Raw genomic sequence first — 21,882 nt, forward strand, 5'->3', positions numbered from 1 at the left:
ATATTGACTGCATGGGGGCATTCCCCCGGTATGCATCAGGGCATCGAGAGCATCGAGAGAGATTCCAGCGAACTGACTGGCTGTGCGACCGGTTGTTGTGGTCCCTTTGTGTTTCTTCTGCACGGCCGCTCGGGGATGCAAGGGCAGGGACAAGGACAGGCCAAAGGCAACTTGGACCTGAGTCTGGCCCGATTGACGACGCGGTACCCAGCCCAAAGAAAAAGGATGCCATGCCCCGGGATAATCAAGATCCAAGGAACCTTCGTGCAAATCGATCCCAGTACAGTACGGTGGAGTACGGATAGAAGTGGATGGAGGCGAGCCGATGTCCTGTACAGTACCTATACGATCTCTGCACACTCACACTCTTTTTTGTCGAATCCATCCATCCATCAACAAATACATAATCCGGATTCCGGGACCCAGGAGACGCAAACACCTTCCTTGGAACCTCGAATCCCACCGACACTCGTTTAACCAACTACTAACCTGTTTACGAATCGATGATCGTTCGAAGTCAACGGATTACACGGAAGTGATTCTTCGGCAGAGCAGGAGATAGGAAGGAAACAAGAGACAACCTCAACCATCCGATCGAGGACTGAACGCGATTCCAAAAAGGAACGATCCGACACTGCAACCAGATAATCACACTCCTTGTACCTGCTTTGATCATATCACCCTTAGGATACTGGGACGAACAGCTTCGTCGACTCGGTGCGACTAATGCTGGAACCACGGTTATAAACATTTCAGGACCTCACCCAATTTAATTTCAACTCGGAACCGTTATATACACTATGGGGGACGACGGGAAATCCTATACATCTTGCTCATTGTCGGCATTCCCCAGTCCGATATTATGGCCCTCACCGGACCACGGTAGCTTCACTGCCCGAGCATCGACACAGCCATCACGTCGTCGAAGGTCTTCCAGGTCCAATTCCAAATCCAACCCCAGCTCCCAAAGCCTCTTTCGCCTGTTGGCAATCTTCTCGTTCTGCTTTACGTTGTCTTCCGCAGCGCCTGCAAGATTTGTCGGGGAGCAGTTGCTCAAGGCCCAATCAGCCGTTTCAGAGCCGTTGGGATCGACATTCGAACGCCTTGCTCGTTCGGGCACAATTCTGGTTGATCGAAGACCAGCTCCAGTACCTGACAACAATTGGTCTCCAGAACTCGACCAGCCCGTTGCTGATCTCCGACCTCGTGCAGCTGCTGCCCTTGCTGAGAACCCCACAATCACACCGACAGAGGCGCCAGCAGAACCAAACAGTGGCATTGTTGCTGATAAAACGCCTACCCCTGATAGCTTTCCTCACCCTTTCGATATGGGGTTCAGCAATAACATCACTACCGAATGCCAAACCTTCATGGACTCTATGTTGAGTAACAGCTCATTCCGCGAATGCCTTCCTTTCTCTATGCTGCTCTCGGTTTGTGCTCCCTAATTGCCGCTTGTCATACCCTTCTAACCTCGCATCACAGAATTCCAATTCCTTTTTCCAGGCCTCCAAGTCCTTAGTCCGAATCACTCAAATTCTGGACTATTCCTGCGCTGCAGAATTCACGGAATGCAGCGCCCTCATGTCCTCATTCGCATCCAACATTACCACGTCAGACAGCTGCGAATCAGACCTCAAACTTCAGAATCCTCTCATTCAAGACGCACTCCTCGGCCTCAAAGCCTACAAGACGCTCTACACAGCCTCGTGTTCGCGTAATCCGGAAACGTCTTCATATTGCTTCGCAGACTCCATCACCAACGTCACGAACCCGACCGACTCGTACATCTACTTCCTGCCCCTGAACACCTCGCTGGTAGGCGGCAGCCAGCCGACATGCGATTCCTGTTTGCAGACCACCATGGGGATATTCGAGGCCTCGAGCGCCGATCGAGACCAAGCGCTAGCCAATACGTACGTCCCGGCGGCGAAGCAAGTCAACGTAAACTGCGGGCCGGGTTTCGTCAACGCCAGTCTAGCCGAACCCATAACCTCCCCGGCCTTCGCCTTGAAACCGCCGCCGAGCGCGGTGAGCTTAGTACTTGCTCTTTGCGCCATACTGATGACATGGCTGCTGTAGTAATATGACGAGAACCAACCAAACCGGGTGTCTCACCGCTGGGAGAGAGAGCTTTGCATGCGCATGTCTGTCATGCATCAAATACGATTCAGTTTTTTGGAATCGGGAATCGGATATCTGAGAATGGGGGATTGGGGGCCGGCGTCTACATACCCTCGGAATCCTCATTCTACACGGCGTTTTATACATATACATACATACATATATCTTCCCGCTCTCAATACCAAGGGAGCGGGAATCGATCTGGGATTACGCTGTTGCGTCACTTACTACTTTCTAATCCGTATCATTCTTTTGTTATTCTGCTGGGAAGAGAGTGGGGGAGGGGCGAGCAAAGCCCTTCGATGATGAGGAGGAGGGGAAAAAATCGAGACAGGAAAAGGAGAGAAGAGGCCAGGAGGAGAGCCGCTGGCCAAGTCGAGAGGTTCCTGGGGAGGAGGGGACCAGACCAGATGATGGATGGAGGTGGATGTGAACGAAAGAAAATCCGGATGCACGACCTGGGGTTGACAGCACAGCACAGCATACCACGCACTACGAAGAGAGAGAGACAGAGAGAGAGCGCACTTGCCACCAGCTTTAAGCAAGACCCTCCTCATGTACATAAAAACACATATTTCTCTCCATGACGAACGAATGGTTACGACCTTGATCTTACCTTTCTCTTAGCCTAAGTCTCTGATTCTCCGCTCTCGCTTGACCCCTTAAAAAAACCCTCATTCATTCCATTCCTTTCTATTCCAAGCATATTAAACAAATTCAATCTGTAAATAATTGCGCGGCAATCGCTCACATAACTCACTCCTTCACCTATCTTTTAATCGCGATTGTAAGCGCTTTAACCGGACTCTTCCTGAGCTTTTTCTTTGTATTTTTATATTGCAATGTTCTCGAAGCGAGAAAGCGGAAAACGATCTGCTGTACCGTAGATGCATACCTGTTCGCATGCATATCATATTTACTTATTTCCTACCATTCCATTCCTTCCTTTTCGTATATGCATAGCATTACTTCCTATTACGCCTGTAGGGCAACTAACTACTACTACTACTACTTACTTACTTACTACTAATCCCCCCCCCATGAATAAAGAGCAGCAATTCCAGGGTTGCACGGACAGAATTTTGCTGTGTTGTGGCTCGTGCTACCCTTGGGATGCCGCCCTCTGTTCATCAGGGGGTAAGTATGTACAAACACTATATACCAGTGGTACAGCGGTTTAGTGTCATAAACCCTCGTCGACCCACAGCCACTGTCTCTAACCTAATTGGGTTCTGTTAAAATATGGATCTTCAACATGTTCGTGCCTGGCGATCACGCTATTGCCCAAGTGGGTTAGAAATAGTATAGTCGCCGTGGGTCGACGATGGTTACGACACTTAACCGCTGTTACCTCCGTATATCTTATATGTATTATGCAGTTTTACGCAATTTCATGTACTCGGTTTTTCTAGAAGTCCCGACTGAACCATGGGCAAAGGGGCCTCTGTCAGTTACGCCGTGGACAGGGGGAAAGAAAGACTACCGATAGGAGAGCTGGGTGAGATCTTATTGAATAAATGGAGATAAATGGAGATAAATGGAGATAAATGGAGAATTGACCGCCAAGATGTCTCTAGAAGAGTTACTACGTAGGTATCTTCCTGTAGTTCGTTCAGGCTCCTGGAACAATAGAGTACGGAGTAAGGTAAGGTACGGACTTATTGTCGTTAGGTGGGGAACTTTACTTGTATATATATATATATAGGTATACTCCGTATATACTATACCTTTGTGTATGGAATACGAGACTAAAGACTTCCGGCGAGGTTAATATATTTATGTATCTGTCTATCTATCTTACTACGTATCTCGGAGACCTAGCCAGGTCAGTCATCGCGAAGATAACTTCACAGCAGAATGGAAGCATATTCTTTCAAAATCCAATTTTTTTGGCTTCTGTTTTGTTTTGTTTTTATTGTCAGGGAGAATTGTGGAAGGATAGATAGAGTTGATACCTGCGTCATGCTATGCCACGCCCGGTCATGCATGCATCCATCCATTCCATTTATCGATTCGATGGATATAACGTAATAGTAAATACTACGTAAGAGTTGACCTTACGGAGTGTAACCTTCCCTAAGTGAGGCATACCGAAGTCGGATTCGGATTCTCCGATTAAAGAAAGAGACTTTTACATTTTCTTTACGTACCTCGTAACGCCACGGAGTAGATTTACGGAGTAGATATACAGACCTCTTCTTTTTTTCCCCTTCTGTTTCCTTTTGATTGTTTGTTCTAGGGTATGACGTAACGTAACGTATCGTACGAATCGAACATATTATACAGTGATCGAAAGTCGGTTTCATTTTCATACTAGCTTTAATGTTATTGTTATTATCGTTATTGTACGTAGTATTTGTTAGCGTCGGGCGGGTATCGAAAACGCAATGCTCAGACCAAAAGACCGCTTATAAGGTACGGCGACGTATTAAATAAAAGAATTATCTACAAATTATTATCTAATCAGACGTAGAATCTACGCTAAAGAAAAGCTTTATCTTTAAATAGCTCCGGGTTTGTGATCCCGCGGCGTCGCAAAGTCTTTATAAACCTTTTAAAAGCATTTTATAAGAATATGCTTCGAGTTTTTTTTCTTTTCGTTAATTATCGAATACGTATAGCGTTACGGGCGGCTTCGATCCGTATAAATCCAAACATCGTTCTCTTTTATCGTAAAGCTAAAAATAGCTTCCCTTCGTAGCCTTTATATAAAGCCGGTATATTTGCAAAACGCTTTTACGAAAGCGCAATATCGTGTTTCCGATAAGTCGAATTAAGCTTTTTCTATCCCATCTATCACATCCGTTCCTATTCTATCGCAAATCCTCTTGGTCTTTTCAATCGGTATGCCCGTCAGGTATAGATCGTAATCGGCGTGATATTCGAGAAGAAGGAAGAAGGAAGTTCGGAACCGCCGGTGAGAGAAGTTCTTTTCGAAGAGACGTCGCATATCGATAATTCAATCTCGGCTTTCTAAACTCTTTGCCGCAAGAGAGAGCTGAAGGTTCGTAAGAGGCACCTCGTACAGGTAAAAGATCATAGCCTCCCTAGCTTTTAGTGTTTGAATACCCTATAAGTAGTTTTTTGATTTGGTTTTCTTTTGATTGATTTACGAAGTACTACGTCCCAGGTGTAAGTATTATCCCCCTGAGGGTAGGGTTACCAAGGGGCTTATAGTGGAAACTAAACTTTTGAAGCACCCTCAAGGGGTAACAATTACGCCTGTACCGTGGTATCAGTCTTATCGGAAAATGCAACATGAATTTGAAAGTTCCCGTGGCGTACGGAGGCGTGCATGCATGCATGCATGCGAGCTTGAATCACATTGCATAAATCATGTTTCGGAAATCGGGCGATTTAAACTTCGATAGAAGTCGGGACGGACGTTACCTCGGTAGGTCTTGGGGGATTAGTAAGGCTGGGGAATAGGGATGGTTTGTTTATTTTCAGGTGGGTACGGAGAGTAACCGAGTCTGGAATGTGAGAAGCAGTCCGTAGAATTAGGAGGTGATTGAGAGAGGTTTTGGATAGAAATTGAGTTGGCCAACTTTAACCTTGAGATATTTGTGAATTTGGATTTTCTCTTGCTGACGGACGTGGGTTGCTGATTCTATATATGGAAATTGGGATGTTTGTACGTAGTATGTGAAGATGGTAGGATATATATTTCCTTGATAACGGATTTCTATTCTGTACATTTATTAAAAGTTATTTTTTTAATCGTATGATAGATACGGACGGATCGTTGTATCTGTTATTAAAAAAAAAAGAAGAAAAAAAGAAGAAAACAAAAGAGCTAGGTAAAGGAAGCAGTGGAAGTGTGTGTACTGGTTGGAGTGACTACTTGTCTGATCGGATTCTGCCTCAAGGTTCGATGATTCATCTCGTCTCAGACTTAAAAGTCGTGCCCATAGACTTCTCGCAATCTCTTGCCTTGCGTAAATTATATATTTTACTTAAAGCTAGATACGGTAGCGGCGGTTTGATTCTATGCTAGCTATTTATATACCCCCCGCTTAAGCGAAAGCCCCTTTCCTCCCGTCGGCTAGCTAGGTACATCGAGAAGATCGCTTATCGATTTTACTGATACTTTATTGCCTATTATTTGGCTCTAATTTTCTCAGGAAGCGAGATTTGTACACACTGGTCAGAGAATACTCTTGACATAGAGGGGAGATGCTATAGCAGCATCGCATTTGATACGATGCACCTCATGCAGTCACCTGCTCTCCATTAGTGCTGTAGATTCTCCTATCAGAAGCAAAAGTTGTGGCCAACTTAACATTTGCAGCCATACCGCATGCTGGAGGAGAGATCTCCATGCACTCGTTATCCTTTCCCACGTATTTAGAGGAGTGGTTTTTGCCTTTTTTGCCCCCCCCCCCCCCCCCCCCCCCCCCCCCCTTTTTTTTTTTTTTTTTTTTTACTGCAAGCGGACCTAACGACCGCTAAAGATTCATCGTCGGTAGTGCAATCACTTTTCGAACAAAACCATTCCGTGCTCGCTAGACGAATTCAATATGATATAAGGTATCCGCCAACTCATAGTTGATCATTTGCACGTCCTATCCAGCTCCGTGCATGTTCTACTACTGCCAGCAAATTCAGCAGAGGACGGCGACGCTATTAGTACTTCTAGCAAGGTCAAAGTCAGCGCTAAGCTGCGTCCCCTACCCTAGCAATAGCACTCGAACTCCATCTGGGCGGGCGAGAGATAATCGAGCCAATACGTTAATCTAGAGGAGTTTCTGATCAATCTGCCTGACGAAAATCCCCCGTCCGCGCTCTTCTCTGCAGAAACCATGGATGTATACGATCTTTGACGTTCGATTGGGACCTTGTTTATTCCCTTTTCTGTCGATTTTGTTTCTACCTCTTCGGTCTTCGGACATACACCCGGCCGACCTCGGTCCGGCCTCGACTCCTATCGTTGTACAATTCGCAACCGCTAGGCTTCTAAAGCTCGCGATGGCCCTTGTCTCACCGGTTTTTCTACCTTACTTGAGTCTTCTCTTTTTGTGATCCATCCTATCTGTGGAAATATAAGGCATAGGCATACAAGGTCACGTGGCTACACTAGGTAGCCGGCCTTGGCATCACCAGCATATAGTCCCTCAGCTAGTACAGCTGAGCCTCTTCAGACTTCACGAATACAATTGGTACCACCATAATATTCGTACTTATCACTCGGTACCTGTGATACCGATACTACCCATAGGGGAAGGACGCACTTGATGGCAGTCTTGCCGCTCCACCTTGACATGCTTTCTAGGGCTGTCTTGTATGTAACTCCTTGGTTCAGCACGTCGCCGTACCCCATGGGAGGTCCCAGGGCGGCAGACTTCGCCTGCCGCCCAGTACAGAAACCAACTGAAATCTGAACACCAGTATGACTTCGACGGCATAAGCATCCCGTAAGCTGAATTGGCATCTTTCATCCTACCTCTAGCGCTGTCGATTCAGCCACGAGAAGAGCTAGCTTGGTAGAGCGTGATTGCCACGACGGTGACAGCGTATGCAGTCTCCGCGCTTGAAAACGCGGGCATGGAGATCGTGAATGTGAGTTCTTCTTTAGCCTGTGTTGATATGAGGGTTTGCTGATAGCATCTTATAACCACGGAGAGAGGGCCCGCATACTTGGGTCTGGATCGGTATTGAAATCGTGGCCTATCTTCTGAAGCCGCGATTTTCAGACCCGTTCAATGGGCACCTGCCGAAGGGGTAAATCTCGAGTGCGTCGTCGACAGAAGGGCCTGAGAGCTATGAGAAATTTGAATATGTTGGTATCACAGGGTATGTGATGCAAAGTTGAATACGTATTCAGTTGTTTGAGTGTCTTCAGTTGGTTTTCAATGCCTCTAATAAGTGGAATTGTAGCTACTTATATAGCTATCGATACAAACGGAGAGTAGCAAACGGAAGTCAGTGGCCTGAAGTATTTGACTCACTTGACTCACTTGACCGAGTTGACCGCTACTCTCGCTTAGCCTTATTGGTTGCCAAAGTAACTGTACCGAACTGACCGAGGTCTCAGTCCCAACAGAATACTTCCCCATCATTGGCCTTTTTACAAGGGAGGAGAAATTTTTATTTCATTTCTCACATCCCGGAAGACGTCTATATCAACACAAATTCCTCCATTGGGGTCTGTTTGCGCGTGAAGACGCTAGCGAGCTCTGCCCCAGTGCGAGTTTCACCACCAATTTTGATATTGGGGTAAGTGCCCAGACCAAGGACCACATCGGTCGGATGCAACATGCCGATAGTCCTCCCAAATCTTCCGGTTCCCATTCTCCGGTAGACCTTCTCGCCGGGCCTTATGAACGCGTTCGGCCCCCCGTATTGCTGCCCCGGCACCTCCAGAAGAACGAGGCACTTCCCGGATATGCTAGTATCGAAGCTCACCGACAACGGCATCCACACCAGCCTCCTTGCGTTTCCGTGCCGGACGATATCGAAGCCTTCGACCGTGTCCGAGCAGAACCACAAATCGCCTCCGGTCTCTCTATCAGTGAGGCTGAGGCTTTTACCGTCGCGAGACCCGGATTGGACGCCGTTCAGATGCCCGCGGACGCGAATCCAGCCCGCTTTGACAGAGCCGAACTTGTAATCCGTGGCAAGCTCCACATCGGCGCCGAGAACTTCGCCCAGTGGGATGGTCGTCGCCGATGTAACCGTCCAGAAATGGCGAGGTTGAACGCACGCTTCGACCGAGGCCCAGCTCCAGCTCGGCGCGACGTAGCCTTCCTCCCCAACGACTTTCCGCGCAGGTGTCTTGGAGCCGACGATGGTGATCCAAGACATCTGGATGAGGATGCTCACGCTCCAGAGGCCGGCGAGGTACCGCTGACTCTGCAGGATCCCAGTGCTGTCCAGCTCGCGAGCCACGGAAGACACGGCCACTAGTTTGTCGGTGTGCTTGGTGAGACTGCAATTAGAGTAGTTTGTTACGGTCGAGTGCCACTGGTAATCGAATGCCTGAATCAAGCTTTTTGCGAGGTCTTCGGTCGCCCCGTTCTGTGAGATGGTGCTCATGATTTCCTCTACCCTATGTAAAGTTCTTCGCAGGCCATTCTGCCTAGTTTAAAATGTCAGTCAAGCGATTCAGGACATTTAAAGTGACTAACTAAGTTCCATGATGCCCAAGTGGCAGGTAAAGGTTGGGGCGGGGTAAACTGACATGTACCCTCCCCATCCAGATTGCTCACAGACACTATGCTCATCGCATGACCAGTAAACGCTAGAGTTGGAGAATGCAAGGGAGCGACGAGCAAGACTGCGCTCTTGATACACCCATGCGCGAGTAAAGAGCGGAGTGTTAGAATCCGTACTCCCCTGAATGTCCTTTTGAAAATCCCAGACAAGCGGAGCTTGTCCTTTGAGCAAGACGCACTGCTTCCCCTCTTGATTTCGCTCACTGGCATTCCGACCGAGGAGGTTTGCGAAGGAGCGTCGAAAGCCAAAAACGATCCTCGTATCGCGAGAGAAGATGAAGCCATTATAGTCGGACGTAGACGAGAGAGCGGCGATGTTAAGGAAAGCAAACTTGTAAACGTCTCCCATGACGGCACTTTGGATCTCCCAGTCCTCTCGACTATCTTGCATGATGCAAAGGCTGTCAATCCAAATGTACTCAAAGTCGAGCCAGGCGCAGACAGTGATAGCATGCCGGAATGCTAATGGAAGGTCATTAACCGGTAAAGCAGCTGTCCACTTGGAGAGCGTGTCTCGCGTAAGGACACTGCCTGCTCGGCCGCCGAGGGGAGCATTTGGCTCAGGAGGAGGTCCCCAGCAGTGGGAAAATGAGAGGTAGTCAACGTGTTTCGAGGCAGAGGTGGGAAAATGTGCTGGGTTGGCCTTGAGCACAAGTCGAGCAGTCAGGGACCCGTTGTCTTTGCGTCTGACTTGGACAAGCCGGTCTGGGAACCAAGGCTCAGGCTGTTGTAGTCCATCGCTTCCAAATATTCTTCGGCACTTTGCGTGAGATGTTGCACACTCCCTTGCCCAAGAAGATACGAGGGCGAGGGTCCCTTGGCTCAGTGTTGAAGAGAAATCAAGATTGGAGATACCGTCTGTAGGCTGTTCATAACCATCAAGCGGCCCCACCAAAAGGGTATCGTCCACTTTATTTGGATTCTCGGGGGCTCTCGCAGCTGTAGCATTCCTATCGGGATATACCTTGAAGCCACCTGGCGTTATATCAACTCACAGTCTCAAGCGCGATTCTCTGATCACATACCAATGCCCCAACTGTATCCGCCCTTGTGGGTCACAGAGAATTTTACGTGCAGACGATCTTTGTTTGGCTCGTAATTAGGTAAAGTTATTGCCCAAGTCAAGTTCCAATCTGTAGACGGTGAAGTCCGCCACGAATCCTCGAATGAAACATGCGCCTGCATAGCCTTGAACAATATGAATACCTTGATGCATATCACGCACTACCCGGAATGTTATTACCAACTTCTTTAACAATCTCAGAATCGCGAAGATACAAGATTTGTATAAATCTGAGATGCGATCCTGATCTCGAAAATATTGGTTAAACAGGAAATGAGACCACTCACCTCTGTAGTGTTCTTCCGAGCGACCGCGTGGTTCATCTGAACGGCGTGTGTAAGATCCCGTATCGACCACGAGTGAGTGATGGTGAGCGGCTGGTAGTCAGTTCCATCTCCAAACCGCGATATAAAGTGGGAGAGTAGTGTCAAACATCGCCGACAGAGAGAAGTCGTGCCTTGGGGTGGGGGCGGGAAAAACAAGGTCGGGTAGAGTGCTTCGTCTGCCCTGGCGGATGTCTGTTTTGGCGAGTCTTTGATTTCGAGCTTCACAAGCGCCTTGTCAAGGAGTCGGGTCAGCATTATTGGCAGCACTTAGTTAAGAAGAACGGTAGAAAGATGGTTCTCGAGGAATGGAGGAAAGCTGAACGGCAGGAGTAAGGTGGTTCAGCCGCAGCTTGGCGGAGCTACACCCGATACTCGTCCACGTGATAAGACCACTTGGCCCTGGAAAGAGAATGCTGGTGGCCAGATAAGCAAGTAGCTAAAATTCGGACGAGATATAATCGATTGCATGGATTGCTTTAGGGATATTGCACATGATGGGTATCTAGTCGAAATAAGCGAAGCTATGGTAAACAAAGCATTGGCATGGCTCTGTATCTCCATGGGAACCGCTGACTTATTTTCGTTGAAAACAAAGCCAGTCAATCGAATAACTGCCTAGTACACCCCCAGGCAGCAAGTGGGTTGCCATTCAGTGCACGTAATCCCGCTTAAGACCCTGCAACATCCAGCCGTTTTCAGCAATCATCTTATCAAGCTAATATCTCTTCTTTAAGGAGTGTAGAGATCTACGCCGTTAAAGCCCAACTCTTACAAACCGAGTGTAATATAATCAACTGCAATCAACATCTAGGTGATGCACTAGGAAGCATGCTTTTACGAACGAACAACGGCTGCTCTTGCCAACAGCCTCATCGATCATGACTTCAGACTTGAACGATACTCCTGGCTATACGCGAGGCAGATAAAAAAAGCTCAATTTCAGTATTTATCTACGCATTAGAAATATATAACGAGGCATAGTGGATAAGACGTTTGAAAATGATGAGGGGTCAAGCTTCTACTTTCCTATCTGAGTCCCACACTTGTTCTCGCGAATTCATGCCCATGCTGCCATGCTTAGAGCTCCGCGGCGAAACATTCCCGTAAAAGAAAGAAGAAAAAAAAAGATTGGATGAAACACAGACAGAGATGGAAGGATGCATTAAGAACAATGCACGAGGATGAGCGGGCGAATGAGACTAGTTGAAATGGTCACGCTTTTATTGCCATTGGATCTCATGAATGTTTCTCTTCTTGCAATTAGCGATGGTTGATCCAGGTTTGATTCTGGGACAGTTATTCTTCAAATCTCCTTGTAGGCCCATTGAATAATTAAAGGATTTCTATCCTTCAAGACAACGTACAACTCGGTCACGCCTCTGATTGACAATTAGTTAGGGTTTATATAGAGGCTTTTTATCTCGACCCAAACTATAATTGGAATTTTGGTGTGACATTGCGGCGGGAATGAGGTTCTGCAGCCGCTCCGGAGGCGAGGCTTTACGCCAATGAGCCTAGCATAATCAAACGACGACGCAGAGTGCCGCTGCAAAGCACAAACAGCATACATACCGGAGGACAGCATTCTGGAAACAATGAAAAACGACCTTGAAGAGATACGGAATCCAAGTATAGAAAATATAACAGGAGAGATCCTTCTTCAGCCACATTTCAGCCATTCGCGGGTCAAAGGTTTAGCTCGACCGCTTTCGTCCAACATAATAAATGCCTCGCCTGCTCTCGATTCTTGGCAGAAAAGGCATGTTGCACCATGCCGCGAGGAGTAAAAGTGAGGAGCTCCCCGAATATTTCTCTAAGTTTCATCGCTTCTCTACTGGGAAATGTGAGGAGCAATGGTTTCATTAGCCTTCATCGCCGCTCTATCGACATTCGTTGCCATTGCGTTGGCTAAAGCGATAGCCGAGCCCATCACTACTCCGGCTCCTGTTTTCCCGAGACAGAATTTCGGGCAGGATATGATCGAGTACTATGCCTATGGATCTGGATGTAGGTCTTTTTGAATCAGGAGAGAAGCCGTACATATGCTGAGCAAGAGATCTAGACGACAGCGCGCGATGCAGGATAGGGTCCACATGGACGGCTTCATCGACTTACGGACGATGTTGTCCAACAAGCTTGACGTGTGCCGAGGAATATTTCATAACAAAGTGCTCTGGAAACACAGCTGTGTTCGGAGACGGATATACTTCTTCGTGGTTCGTGCCTCCTCTCTCAGGACAGGGCAGAAGGAGATGGCTAATGGGGCAACAGTTCTGGAAGCTTCAGTGTTTGCAATACGGACCAGATTGTCCAGACTTTAAGTGATGCCAGCCCGACCTTTTGGATTGGCTATGACGATATGGATTGGAGACGAACTACTACCAGACGAGGCCAGCAGCTGCTACGGCTCCGGCTCCTGTCACCTGTGAGTGTTCCCAGCCGCACCTCCTCACGAGTGAAGATAGATGATATGCTGACTTACTGTTTGCCATGTCAGCGGCCTCCAGGGGTATCAAAACCTCCTCCGCGCCTCGAGCAAACACCCCAAGGTCAACTACTCCGCTCGGTAGAGTAACCACTCCCAGATTGGTGCCCAAGTCCAAGCCCTTCACAAAAAGCATAGCATTTATCGCAGGTATTGTCGTCGACCAATCGTTTTCATCATAATCATCGCGCTGGTAACCTGGATTCTTTGCATCAAGAAGAAATCCAAAAGTACTACCCAACGCAAAGTACCACAACAGCCAGTTCTGGTGTACAATCAGCCCCCGATGGCTCCGACGCCACAAGGTTACCAGGCGCCTGCTACCGATCAGCGGTACTCTGCGGCACCGACTTACCAAGCGCATACCAGCCATTAGGTGTGCAGTCGCCCGTTGTGTCAAGTATGGGCTCGCCGCAAAGTGTGCACGCTGACAGAAAAATAGGGAATTTGACGGAGAAAAACTACTTCCCGCTTGATAAGACACCGGCAGTTACCACGAGCCAGGTGAGTAGTCCTGAGGTGGAAAAGATCAGTTAATTGATACTAACTGTACAATTATTCTAGGTTCCTGGCCCGGGAAGCAACCCGGCCTATATTTATCCGCCGCGTCCCGAGCTGGAATAGAGCCGTGAACAAGATGATGTCGCTGGCGACGACCGGTAAGTTGGTTCTATGGACCGCGTCGAGGTTTTTGTATATCTCTGGGTCGGTTCTTTCTCGGTTTGCGGAAACCCTTTCGGCAGCTAGAATGGATGCATTGGTCGGGTACCTTAATCTTCCGTAAAGATATTCTATCGTCAATGTGACATTTGGTACTTGGTAGGCTGCACATTCATTCATCCGTCTGAGACGGCGGTAATTGTGAGTTTTATGCAGAGTGTTCAGTTATGCAGGAAAATTTATTAGAGATGGTCACCCTTTTAATCATGATCTCGCTTATCGTAGCAATAACCGTCGGTTACTTTGAATTCAATTTGCGCCAGATCGGCACCACCAAGGCTTAATAAAAATTGCTATAGAAACGTGTATCAAAGATATCGAGATGCATCTATTTAGTGCAAGCCAGAGCATTTCGATATAGTTAAAATGCGACTAAAAACTGTCCCAAGTAATCAGATTTTACTTGTCCATTTTGAACATCTCAACAGCCACAACTACCAAAAAAAAACATAAGTCGACAGGAAATAAATAAATCCATTATCTTATAAAAGGAAATAATTATTGAATGACATTTGGTGGTGTAGCAAATGTATTTTTTTTAGGAAAGTCCAATCTTCGCGTTCCTCGCCTATTCTAGTATTTAAGCGGCAATTTTAAAGTATATGCATAAGCAGCGCACGGACGCGTAACGTTAAAAGCACATCAAAAGCACTATTTTTACGATTTTAATCTAGCATAATAATAAAACATTTATTCATATTTAGAATAGTATTAATTGATCATTATTGAAACCCATACTGTGCATATCTTCATACAGAAATAAGTACAATGTTATAAGTGGTTGATTTTCTATCGATTTTATAATGACGAAAATAGGTGTCCCGCCTTGGTGGTTGCGAAAGTCGGGTCAATTTTACAAGAATTATTCAAGGTAACCGACGATTAGCCGTGTATCATTCTGTCCAATGTCAAATATAAATTCAAGAAAAAAAAAAAAAGGTCGGATTGGTTAGATTGCCGGGATACTGAGTTAACTGAATCGCTGGCGAAGTGTTGCGAAGTTGATGTACAAATAAATGGATAGAAAGAAAGGGATTTGGAACTTGGGGCAGCGCGGCAATGTGGCGAAGAAGTCGCGTTCTGCTTCGGGTTAGCTTGGACCCGGCTGCGGTAAAACACTTCGGCGTTTTCGCCGGGCCCCTTTTCTCCCGACCTCAAATCATCAACACCAACACTAACACCACGCGCTCGAGTGTGTGAGTCAAGTAAAATTATCCCAAACAATGGCAGACTCACTTCTGATCTAGTCCATTGGCACTTGAATGTGCCGCCCTGCTGCTCAAGCTCTAGCATCATGTAGGGCACAGCTGCCAGTCAGAGTGCGAGAGAACGAACCTGGATCAACCAGTTCCCCGGTCTCTCACATTGCGGCGTCAACAATCAGATATCTTTTCCCAGCATTACGAGTTAGTTATGTTTGTTCTGTTTGTTATTTTTGCTGCTGTTGTACATCGTGTTCGTTTCCCTTCCTTCAGTTGATTTCGCTCGCTGCACCAATTGAGCAGGGCTCTCATTTTTCCTCAACAACAACATGCAGGACCTGGCTCACAGACGCGGGATGTTTTTTATGGCTTTGATGCCGGTCATTTCGGACGAGGGATTTTGAGGCTTGGGAGAATGAGCCCGCTTCCGAACGGCCCCTTTTACGGGCTAAGGGTTGCGAGCTTCAGATGTCATGGGATTGAGCCTGTCTGTGTCTGTTAGGTTTCGTTTCAAGATATGTCATCGGCGATCATCATCACGAACCTGATGTGGGGCATAGTTCCTTTTGCTTTTGACATAGGTCGAGCTCTTCGCATCGGAACAGCCCGTCGTCTGGCCTTCTTGTAACCGGGGCCGTGAGCCCTCCGTGCGTTCCATATGGCACTCCACCCCAATCTGAAGTCCTGCCGTGTACACTCTAAATTCGTGTTTTTCGCTCTCTGATCAATATCGAAAAAGGCTATAGCGCTCGACAGTGGATATTTATCGCTTTGCTGGTGAGGTTCGCTCAAGCCGTGGTTGAAGGAGTCAGATAATCCCTGATCCAGCGCATTGTTAATTTTTATTTTTGGCTGGGACCCTTTGCCGCTCCGCACAAAGTTCATTTCCCGACAGTCAAGATGGTTGTATAAATACCCCAAGCTTCTGGAATCCATATACGTACCAGACAGAGCATTACCTTCGTCCGCAGCATAATGTATTTTCTTCAATCGCTAAAGCCAGGAGCAATCCTTCTGCTACAGTTCGCTTTCTGGACAACCCGTGGGTCTATACTCTCTTTCGGGTCCACCAAGATATTGACTTCTGTGCAGCATCAGTAGCATTTCCAGCGCCGTCACGCAATATTACATATTCAAACTTCACACTTGCCGACCAAGACGTACCTTTGAGGATCTTACCCTTAGGAAATTCAATTACATTTGGTTATTTGAGTACCGACGGAAATGGCTATCGCAACGAGCTTCTCACAAAACTTACCTCAAACGGGACTGAAGCTCAATACCTCGGGTCTGTCAGAGCCGGCAACATGACGGACAATTACAACGAAGGCCACCCAGGCGCGACCATCGACCAAATCGCAAATTTTTCTCGGGCCAGCCTGCCGATGCGACCTAATCTGATCCTCCTGATGGCAGGCACGAACGACATGGTCCAAAATCTCTCTATCGGAGCTCCCGAGAGACTGGCGAGTCTGGTCGACATGTGCATCGCTGCGTGTCCCGATGCGGTAATTCTCCTCGCCCAACTTACGCCGTCTGCTACAACCGACGTCGAGTCTCGCATTGAGACATTTAACCCGGAAGTTGTCGCGTTGGCAAATAGTAGAGCGAGCAACGGAGCGAAAATCGCGGCTATAGACATGCCCGCCTATGTCTCGGTTGACGATCTGAAAGATGGGTTGCATCCGAATGACTATGGCTATAGCAAGATGGCAGAAGCGTGGTATGGAGGGATTCAGGACGCTGTGGATAATGGCTGGCTCACCACTCCCGCGGCTAACACCGTGGTCGGAGTGATGAGAAACATCACGACTCCGGTGGTTCTGTCGAGCGACTCGTCTCGAGGCCGACCGACCTTTGTTATATTGCATTCGCTAGTATGGCTGGCAGTGGCGGCGCTCTTGCTCTGATGATACTTCTTCACATTGTATATTTTTTTCATATCGAGATGATCGGGGTATTTGGGGTCCCGATCGCACGAAATACAGCTTTCTCAAACATCTTCTTACCCGCAGCTCCACACAGGTTGTGCTAAGCGACAACCCACGTTTTCCGATGGTGCAAAAGATGCAGAAACGCCGAAGCTTGAATCCAGTTGCCCCTCTCAGCATCGCCTAAAACCACCTCCCGATGCATGCTCTTACTTCACACGTCTTTTCGGGCATGAATCGCACCGCCTACTTCTCCCACCTCCTCTATCTCCTGCGTAGCACCCTTATCCATATCCTTCATTTCTGCATTCGCAATCTCAGCAACATCGACCGCATCCTCTCCGTCGAAGAACTTCGCAATCTCTTCCAGCGGTGTATATCTCGTCTCGATGATGAAGAAGTAGATGACAGCAACCTCAAACACAAGGAACACGCAGTAGAAGAGATAGTACCTCCAAGCCAATGCTTCGAGAGCAATTGCATTGACGTATTGGTTGAAGAACAGCGCTGCCGTGACGCAGAAGTTCATCCAGGTGAACCCTTTGGCGCGGATCCCGTAGGGCAGAATCTCCGTTGTGTACGAAGCGAGGAGTCCCGATCTGGAGGGGATGCAAGTAAGCACATTGCCGCTCAGAGGTAGAGAGGAAAGCTTACTTAAAGTCGTAGCATGTTCCATACACAAATATCATGAACACGAACGCGGCGCCGAGACTGTCCTGCGGTGCAATTGCATACCTCGCCGAGATGACCGTCCAGATCGTAAACGCCACGAGCGTACCGATCGTCGAAACCAGATAGATCGGCCGTCGTCCCACCCTGTCAACGAAGAAAGACATGAAGACATTGACGAAGAGTCCCCAGGTCTTCAGCCCGGCGTTGATACCTAGCTGCGTGTTAGGGTTCGTGATGCCCATGCTGTTCATCACTTGGTACAAATAATACGATATGAGTCCGTTCCCTGACCATTGGGAGAAGAACCCGATGGCGGTGATGATCCCGATCCTCTTGCGATTGCCTTTGGTGCGGATGAGGTCTAGCCAGGAGTTGGCCTCGGCTTCCCTGTCGAGGGTGATGGTTGTGCGGATCTCGGTGAACTCAAGCTGGACGAACTCATCGTCTCGCCGGCCGCCGGCGTGGTAATGAGCCAGTATCCCGAGGGCCTGCTCCGGACGATCTCTGTTCAGCAGCCAGCGAGGGCTCTCTGGAACCCACCACATCATCGCGAGGATGACGACGCTGCAGATGGACTGCAGCAAGCTGGGGAGCCTCCACGACCAGTCACTCTGTTTTCTCAGACCGTTCAGCTATTCAGCCATGCTGCTGGCTGCCAAACACACAAGGCAAAGCAAAGCAAAGCACAGGGAGGGGAAGGGAACTGACCTCGATCCTCAGCGTCCCATACGTAACCCAACTCGCAATGAAGGCCCCCGAATGGTACGAGGCGGCACTCAGCGTCACCAACACGGCTCGGTCCTGCGGATGCGCAATCTCGGCAATCAGCAACGGCGCCGAGCCGAGCACGATGCAGTCTCCCAAGCCCAACAGCAGCCGCGCCGCAACGAACATGCCGAAGTTTCGCGCGCCGGTCTGCAGCCCCACGGCGACGAGCATGACGAGGCAGCCGACCGTCACGCCCGACTTCCGCCCGAAGCGATCGACGAGGTGCGGGACGAACAGGAGCCCGGTGAGCGAGCCGAGGGACATGGCGGCGTTGAAGAGGCCGAGGATGGAGCCCCTGGGGTGGTGGAAGTACTCGCGCCAGTAAGAGAGGGTCTGGAGGCCGTTCATCATGGAGCCGTCGAAGCCATTCGCTGTCTAGTAGGAAAGGCGGGGCGAGGGAAGTGGTCAATCAATCTTCTCGCTTTGAAGATGGGGAAAGGGGTGGGATGTACGTTGGTCAGGATGAGCACGACGATGTAGATGTATAGCTTGCGCAGATGGGCGTCTCTCCACCACTTGATGCGCGGGAAGGTTCGGCCGGCGAAGAAGAAATGGCCGCTGGGAGGCTTGACGGGCTTTAACGCCTCGTTCTGATGGGTTCGCGGAAGCTTGGGAGGGAAGCCCATTATCATATCCAGCGTTTTGATTTTTTCGGGCTGGAGGAGAGAGAGGTTTGCGGAGGTTGTGAATTTATGGTGGGGGACGAGTGAGGAGTGTGGATGGGCCAACTTCAATTTTGGGCTGTCTCGGGACTTTATAAATAAGCTTTCGAATAACAAGGGAAAATTTTTTAAATAAGACTTTTCATGCTCAGCGTCCCGGTCCTAATCTTTTCCCTCGTAGATCTACGTAGTATCGCGGGGAATGGAATATGGGGTACTGGGGTATGTGCATGCACCTTGCTCTGTCGAGACCTCGGTAGCTCGACCTCGCTTCCCAATGTTGGGAACAACAATAACCGCAGCAAGGCCATTGGCAACGAAGTAAATGCAAAGCAAATAATCCGTCTCCATCCCCATAAAACACTCGAGGGACATAGGCTCCATCCTGATACCGCAATCTTGCAAAAATTAAAAAAATTAAAAATATAAAAAAAGTTTAAAGAAAATTGGGAAAAGCAGTCCTTCGCTACCCCCTTTCCTCTTAGCGACCGACCACCCCCTCAAAGAAAATACACACACCAGCCAGCTGCTGCAACAAGAATTCAAACAAGGTATTGCATCTGATCGGATAATCTCTAGGTTACGTAAAAATCCCATGGGCTTGCAGCGTGAGAGTAGGATGGCTCAATTGGTGATTTTAAAAAGGATGTTTGTTGGTTAGAGCTGGAGAGAGAGAGGTTGGGGTGGGTGGTTTCCATCTCGCTACCTAGGTAGGTACCCCTCTATTGTGATTACTTTCCCTGCAGATGCGCATGAACATGGTACAATCAGTTGACGTTGATAGGAGCGCAAGTAAGCCCATTCGTCGGTGGTTTAGCCTGTTTATCTTACTGAGATAATGCCCTTGTTCGTGAATGCACTTGATCATCTTTCCGGTAGAACGTCGTAGCTACTGGTCCGGATTAAAATTTAGAAGAGCTTGTGAGCCGTTCTCCTGCTACTATTTCTCGGCTAATAACATACGACTACCCCCGGCTAGAATTTGAGCTGATGGCTCGAGGAAATTCGGAGCCAGCCACATCTACCTGCAACTCGTCAAATCGCACTTGCACCCCCGACTCCGGAGAAATCGCAAAGATCCCAATGAGGGGACCAACGAAGTCCGGGCCACTCATGTGAATAGTCGGTAAGCTTCCGAGAACTTTCCATACGGTATCCCCATTGACATCACAGCTGTATAGAAGTGTGAGTTGGGTCTCGGAGTAGCTGATGCGAAGTGATACCATACTATCCGGGCCCAAAGCCAACTTCTCTCTCTCGATCTCGGCGATGACTTTCGCTTTGTTCACTAGCTCGTAAACGATTTCCGAAGCCGAGAAATCGTAGAAGATCCTGACATAGCGATGTTCGTCTTTGTAATACACCAGACCAGCTTTGAGCGCGGCCTTGGGAGAGCTGGACACACCTTGCATGGCCACGATAGCGCTGCCTTCCAGTTTTCGCTGGCGCTTCCCGACGAATGTCACTGGCGCAGCCCACTGCGAGATATCTTCCTCGCTCGCGGTGAGGGTGATCGATGCTCCGTCATTCGAGAAGACGTGGTCTTTCAGCACAGGATCTCGGATGTACAGAAAGTCGACCATCGGGGCAGATGTAAGGCGCGAGGTACCTTCCACCCGCACGAGTGCCGTTCCGTCCTTGAGAACAGGGTTGAGCTTGACTTGGCTCAGAGCTGGCCACTCTCCCCTCGGCCACTCTGCTGGCGTGAGGAAGCTCTCCCTCCCCATGATGTATCCCGAGTTTTTGAGGGACCCTCTCCGGACCCCAAGACAGACACCCCACCACTGTCCCTGCTGGTCTTGGAACATGTCGGAATGTCCCGTATAGCGAATATACTCACCTGTTCCGCGGGCGGTAAGGATGGGGTTCTTTTCAAACCCTTCATAGGGGCCCCAGATCTCCTCAGACCTGGCTACAGTGACCATATGGTTCTCGTGCGTACCACCCTCAGAGATCACCAAGTAGTAGAAGCCATCTTTCTTGTAGAGATGCGGTCCCTCTGAATAGATCCCACCTGTACCACGCCATATCGTCTTCTCTTCGGACTTTTTCTCCCCCGTCTCTAGATCGATCTCAAATAAATGGATCTTGGTCATTGGTCCCGGGCCAGCTGACCCTTGAAGGTAAGAGCGACCATCGTCGTCGAAAAAGATGCTGGGATCGATGCCATCGAACTCGAAGTACACCGGGTCGCTCCACTCACTTAACCAGATATCCTTGGTCGAGACGATGAAGTTCTCCGTAATGTCACTGGAATCATCGGGGTGGATCACATTGGTGCAGACAATGTAGGTGGTACCCTGGCGGTGACGGATGGTTGGTGCATACAGCCCACCTGTAGCCAGCATGCAATCACCTGTGTCATCCTGAGCATCATCTCTAGGCCAGATCCTTGTGCTTGATCTGGCAAGACTCAATTGCTCTGGTCTGTTGATGGCGTTTCCTAAAGAAATTAGCCAAGTACGGGAATCGGGACTGGCATTTGAGAGCCTACCGATGTGTCTCCACGAGGTCAGGTTTTTCGAAGCGTAGATTGGCAGGCCTGGAAAAACGTGAAACGTAGAGTTCAACAGAAAGAAGGTATCATCTATCAACACGACTGAGGGGTCTGGAGAGAAGCCCGGTATGATGGGATTGATCTCGGTGGAACGCATGGTAGACCTGTTATCCTCGACAATTGTAGGTATAGACAGAACAAGAGTGTTGAGAGAATTA

General features: G+C 48.6%; 7 protein-coding genes across 7 annotated transcripts; 3 read left to right on the top strand and 4 right to left on the bottom strand.

The window, feature by feature from the left end:
* Positions 1-820: 820 nt before the first annotated feature.
* On the bottom strand, positions 821-1,279 carry L3040_000926 (uncharacterized protein; the record flags this gene model as incomplete). The annotated part of the gene is made up of 1 exon (XM_066155367.1): positions 821-1,279. One exon carries the CDS (start codon positions 1,277-1,279, stop codon positions 821-823), a length of 459 nt encoding a protein of 152 aa, XP_066013390.1.
* A 49-nt stretch (positions 1,280-1,328) lies between these two features.
* L3040_000927 (uncharacterized protein) lies at positions 1,329-2,082 on the top strand (the record flags this gene model as incomplete). The annotated part of the gene is made up of 2 exons (XM_007289330.2): positions 1,329-1,433; positions 1,486-2,082. The coding sequence occupies 2 exons, from the start codon at positions 1,329-1,331 to the stop codon at positions 2,080-2,082; spliced, it is 702 nt and encodes a 233-aa protein (XP_007289392.2).
* A 5,225-nt stretch (positions 2,083-7,307) lies between these two features.
* On the bottom strand, positions 7,308-10,982 carry L3040_000928 (uncharacterized protein; the record flags this gene model as incomplete). Its single annotated transcript, XM_007289331.2, has 7 exons — positions 7,308-7,517; positions 7,568-7,700; positions 7,762-7,791; positions 8,252-9,202; positions 9,305-10,313; positions 10,364-10,562; positions 10,689-10,982. The coding sequence occupies 7 exons, from the start codon at positions 10,980-10,982 to the stop codon at positions 7,308-7,310; spliced, it is 2,826 nt and encodes a 941-aa protein (XP_007289393.2).
* A 1,598-nt stretch (positions 10,983-12,580) lies between these two features.
* Positions 12,581-13,836, top strand: L3040_000929 (uncharacterized protein; the record flags this gene model as incomplete). Its single annotated transcript, XM_066155368.1, has 7 exons — positions 12,581-12,734; positions 12,913-12,943; positions 12,999-13,152; positions 13,225-13,276; positions 13,493-13,588; positions 13,655-13,716; positions 13,777-13,836. The coding sequence occupies 7 exons, from the start codon at positions 12,581-12,583 to the stop codon at positions 13,834-13,836; spliced, it is 609 nt and encodes a 202-aa protein (XP_066013391.1).
* A 2,273-nt stretch (positions 13,837-16,109) lies between these two features.
* Positions 16,110-17,044, top strand: L3040_000930 (uncharacterized protein; the record flags this gene model as incomplete). Its single annotated transcript, XM_007289333.1, has 2 exons — positions 16,110-16,176; positions 16,227-17,044. The coding sequence occupies 2 exons, from the start codon at positions 16,110-16,112 to the stop codon at positions 17,042-17,044; spliced, it is 885 nt and encodes a 294-aa protein (XP_007289395.1).
* Positions 17,045-17,279: 235 nt separating this feature from the next.
* Positions 17,280-19,131, bottom strand: L3040_000931 (uncharacterized protein; the record flags this gene model as incomplete). Its single annotated transcript, XM_007289334.1, has 4 exons — positions 17,280-17,664; positions 17,720-18,348; positions 18,446-18,880; positions 18,958-19,131. The coding sequence occupies 4 exons, from the start codon at positions 19,129-19,131 to the stop codon at positions 17,280-17,282; spliced, it is 1,623 nt and encodes a 540-aa protein (XP_007289396.1).
* A 1,001-nt stretch (positions 19,132-20,132) lies between these two features.
* On the bottom strand, positions 20,133-21,821 carry L3040_000932 (uncharacterized protein; the record flags this gene model as incomplete). The annotated part of the gene is made up of 2 exons (XM_007289335.1): positions 20,133-21,610; positions 21,662-21,821. 2 exons carry the CDS (start codon positions 21,819-21,821, stop codon positions 20,133-20,135), a joined length of 1,638 nt encoding a protein of 545 aa, XP_007289397.1.
* Positions 21,822-21,882: the final 61 nt, after the last annotated feature.

This window comes from Drepanopeziza brunnea, assembly GCF_022702325.1.
Source record: "Drepanopeziza brunnea f. sp. 'multigermtubi' strain 214-2 chromosome Unknown ctg1, whole genome shotgun sequence".
In the NCBI taxonomy this organism is placed as follows: domain Eukaryota; kingdom Fungi; phylum Ascomycota; class Leotiomycetes; order Helotiales; family Drepanopezizaceae; genus Drepanopeziza; species Drepanopeziza brunnea.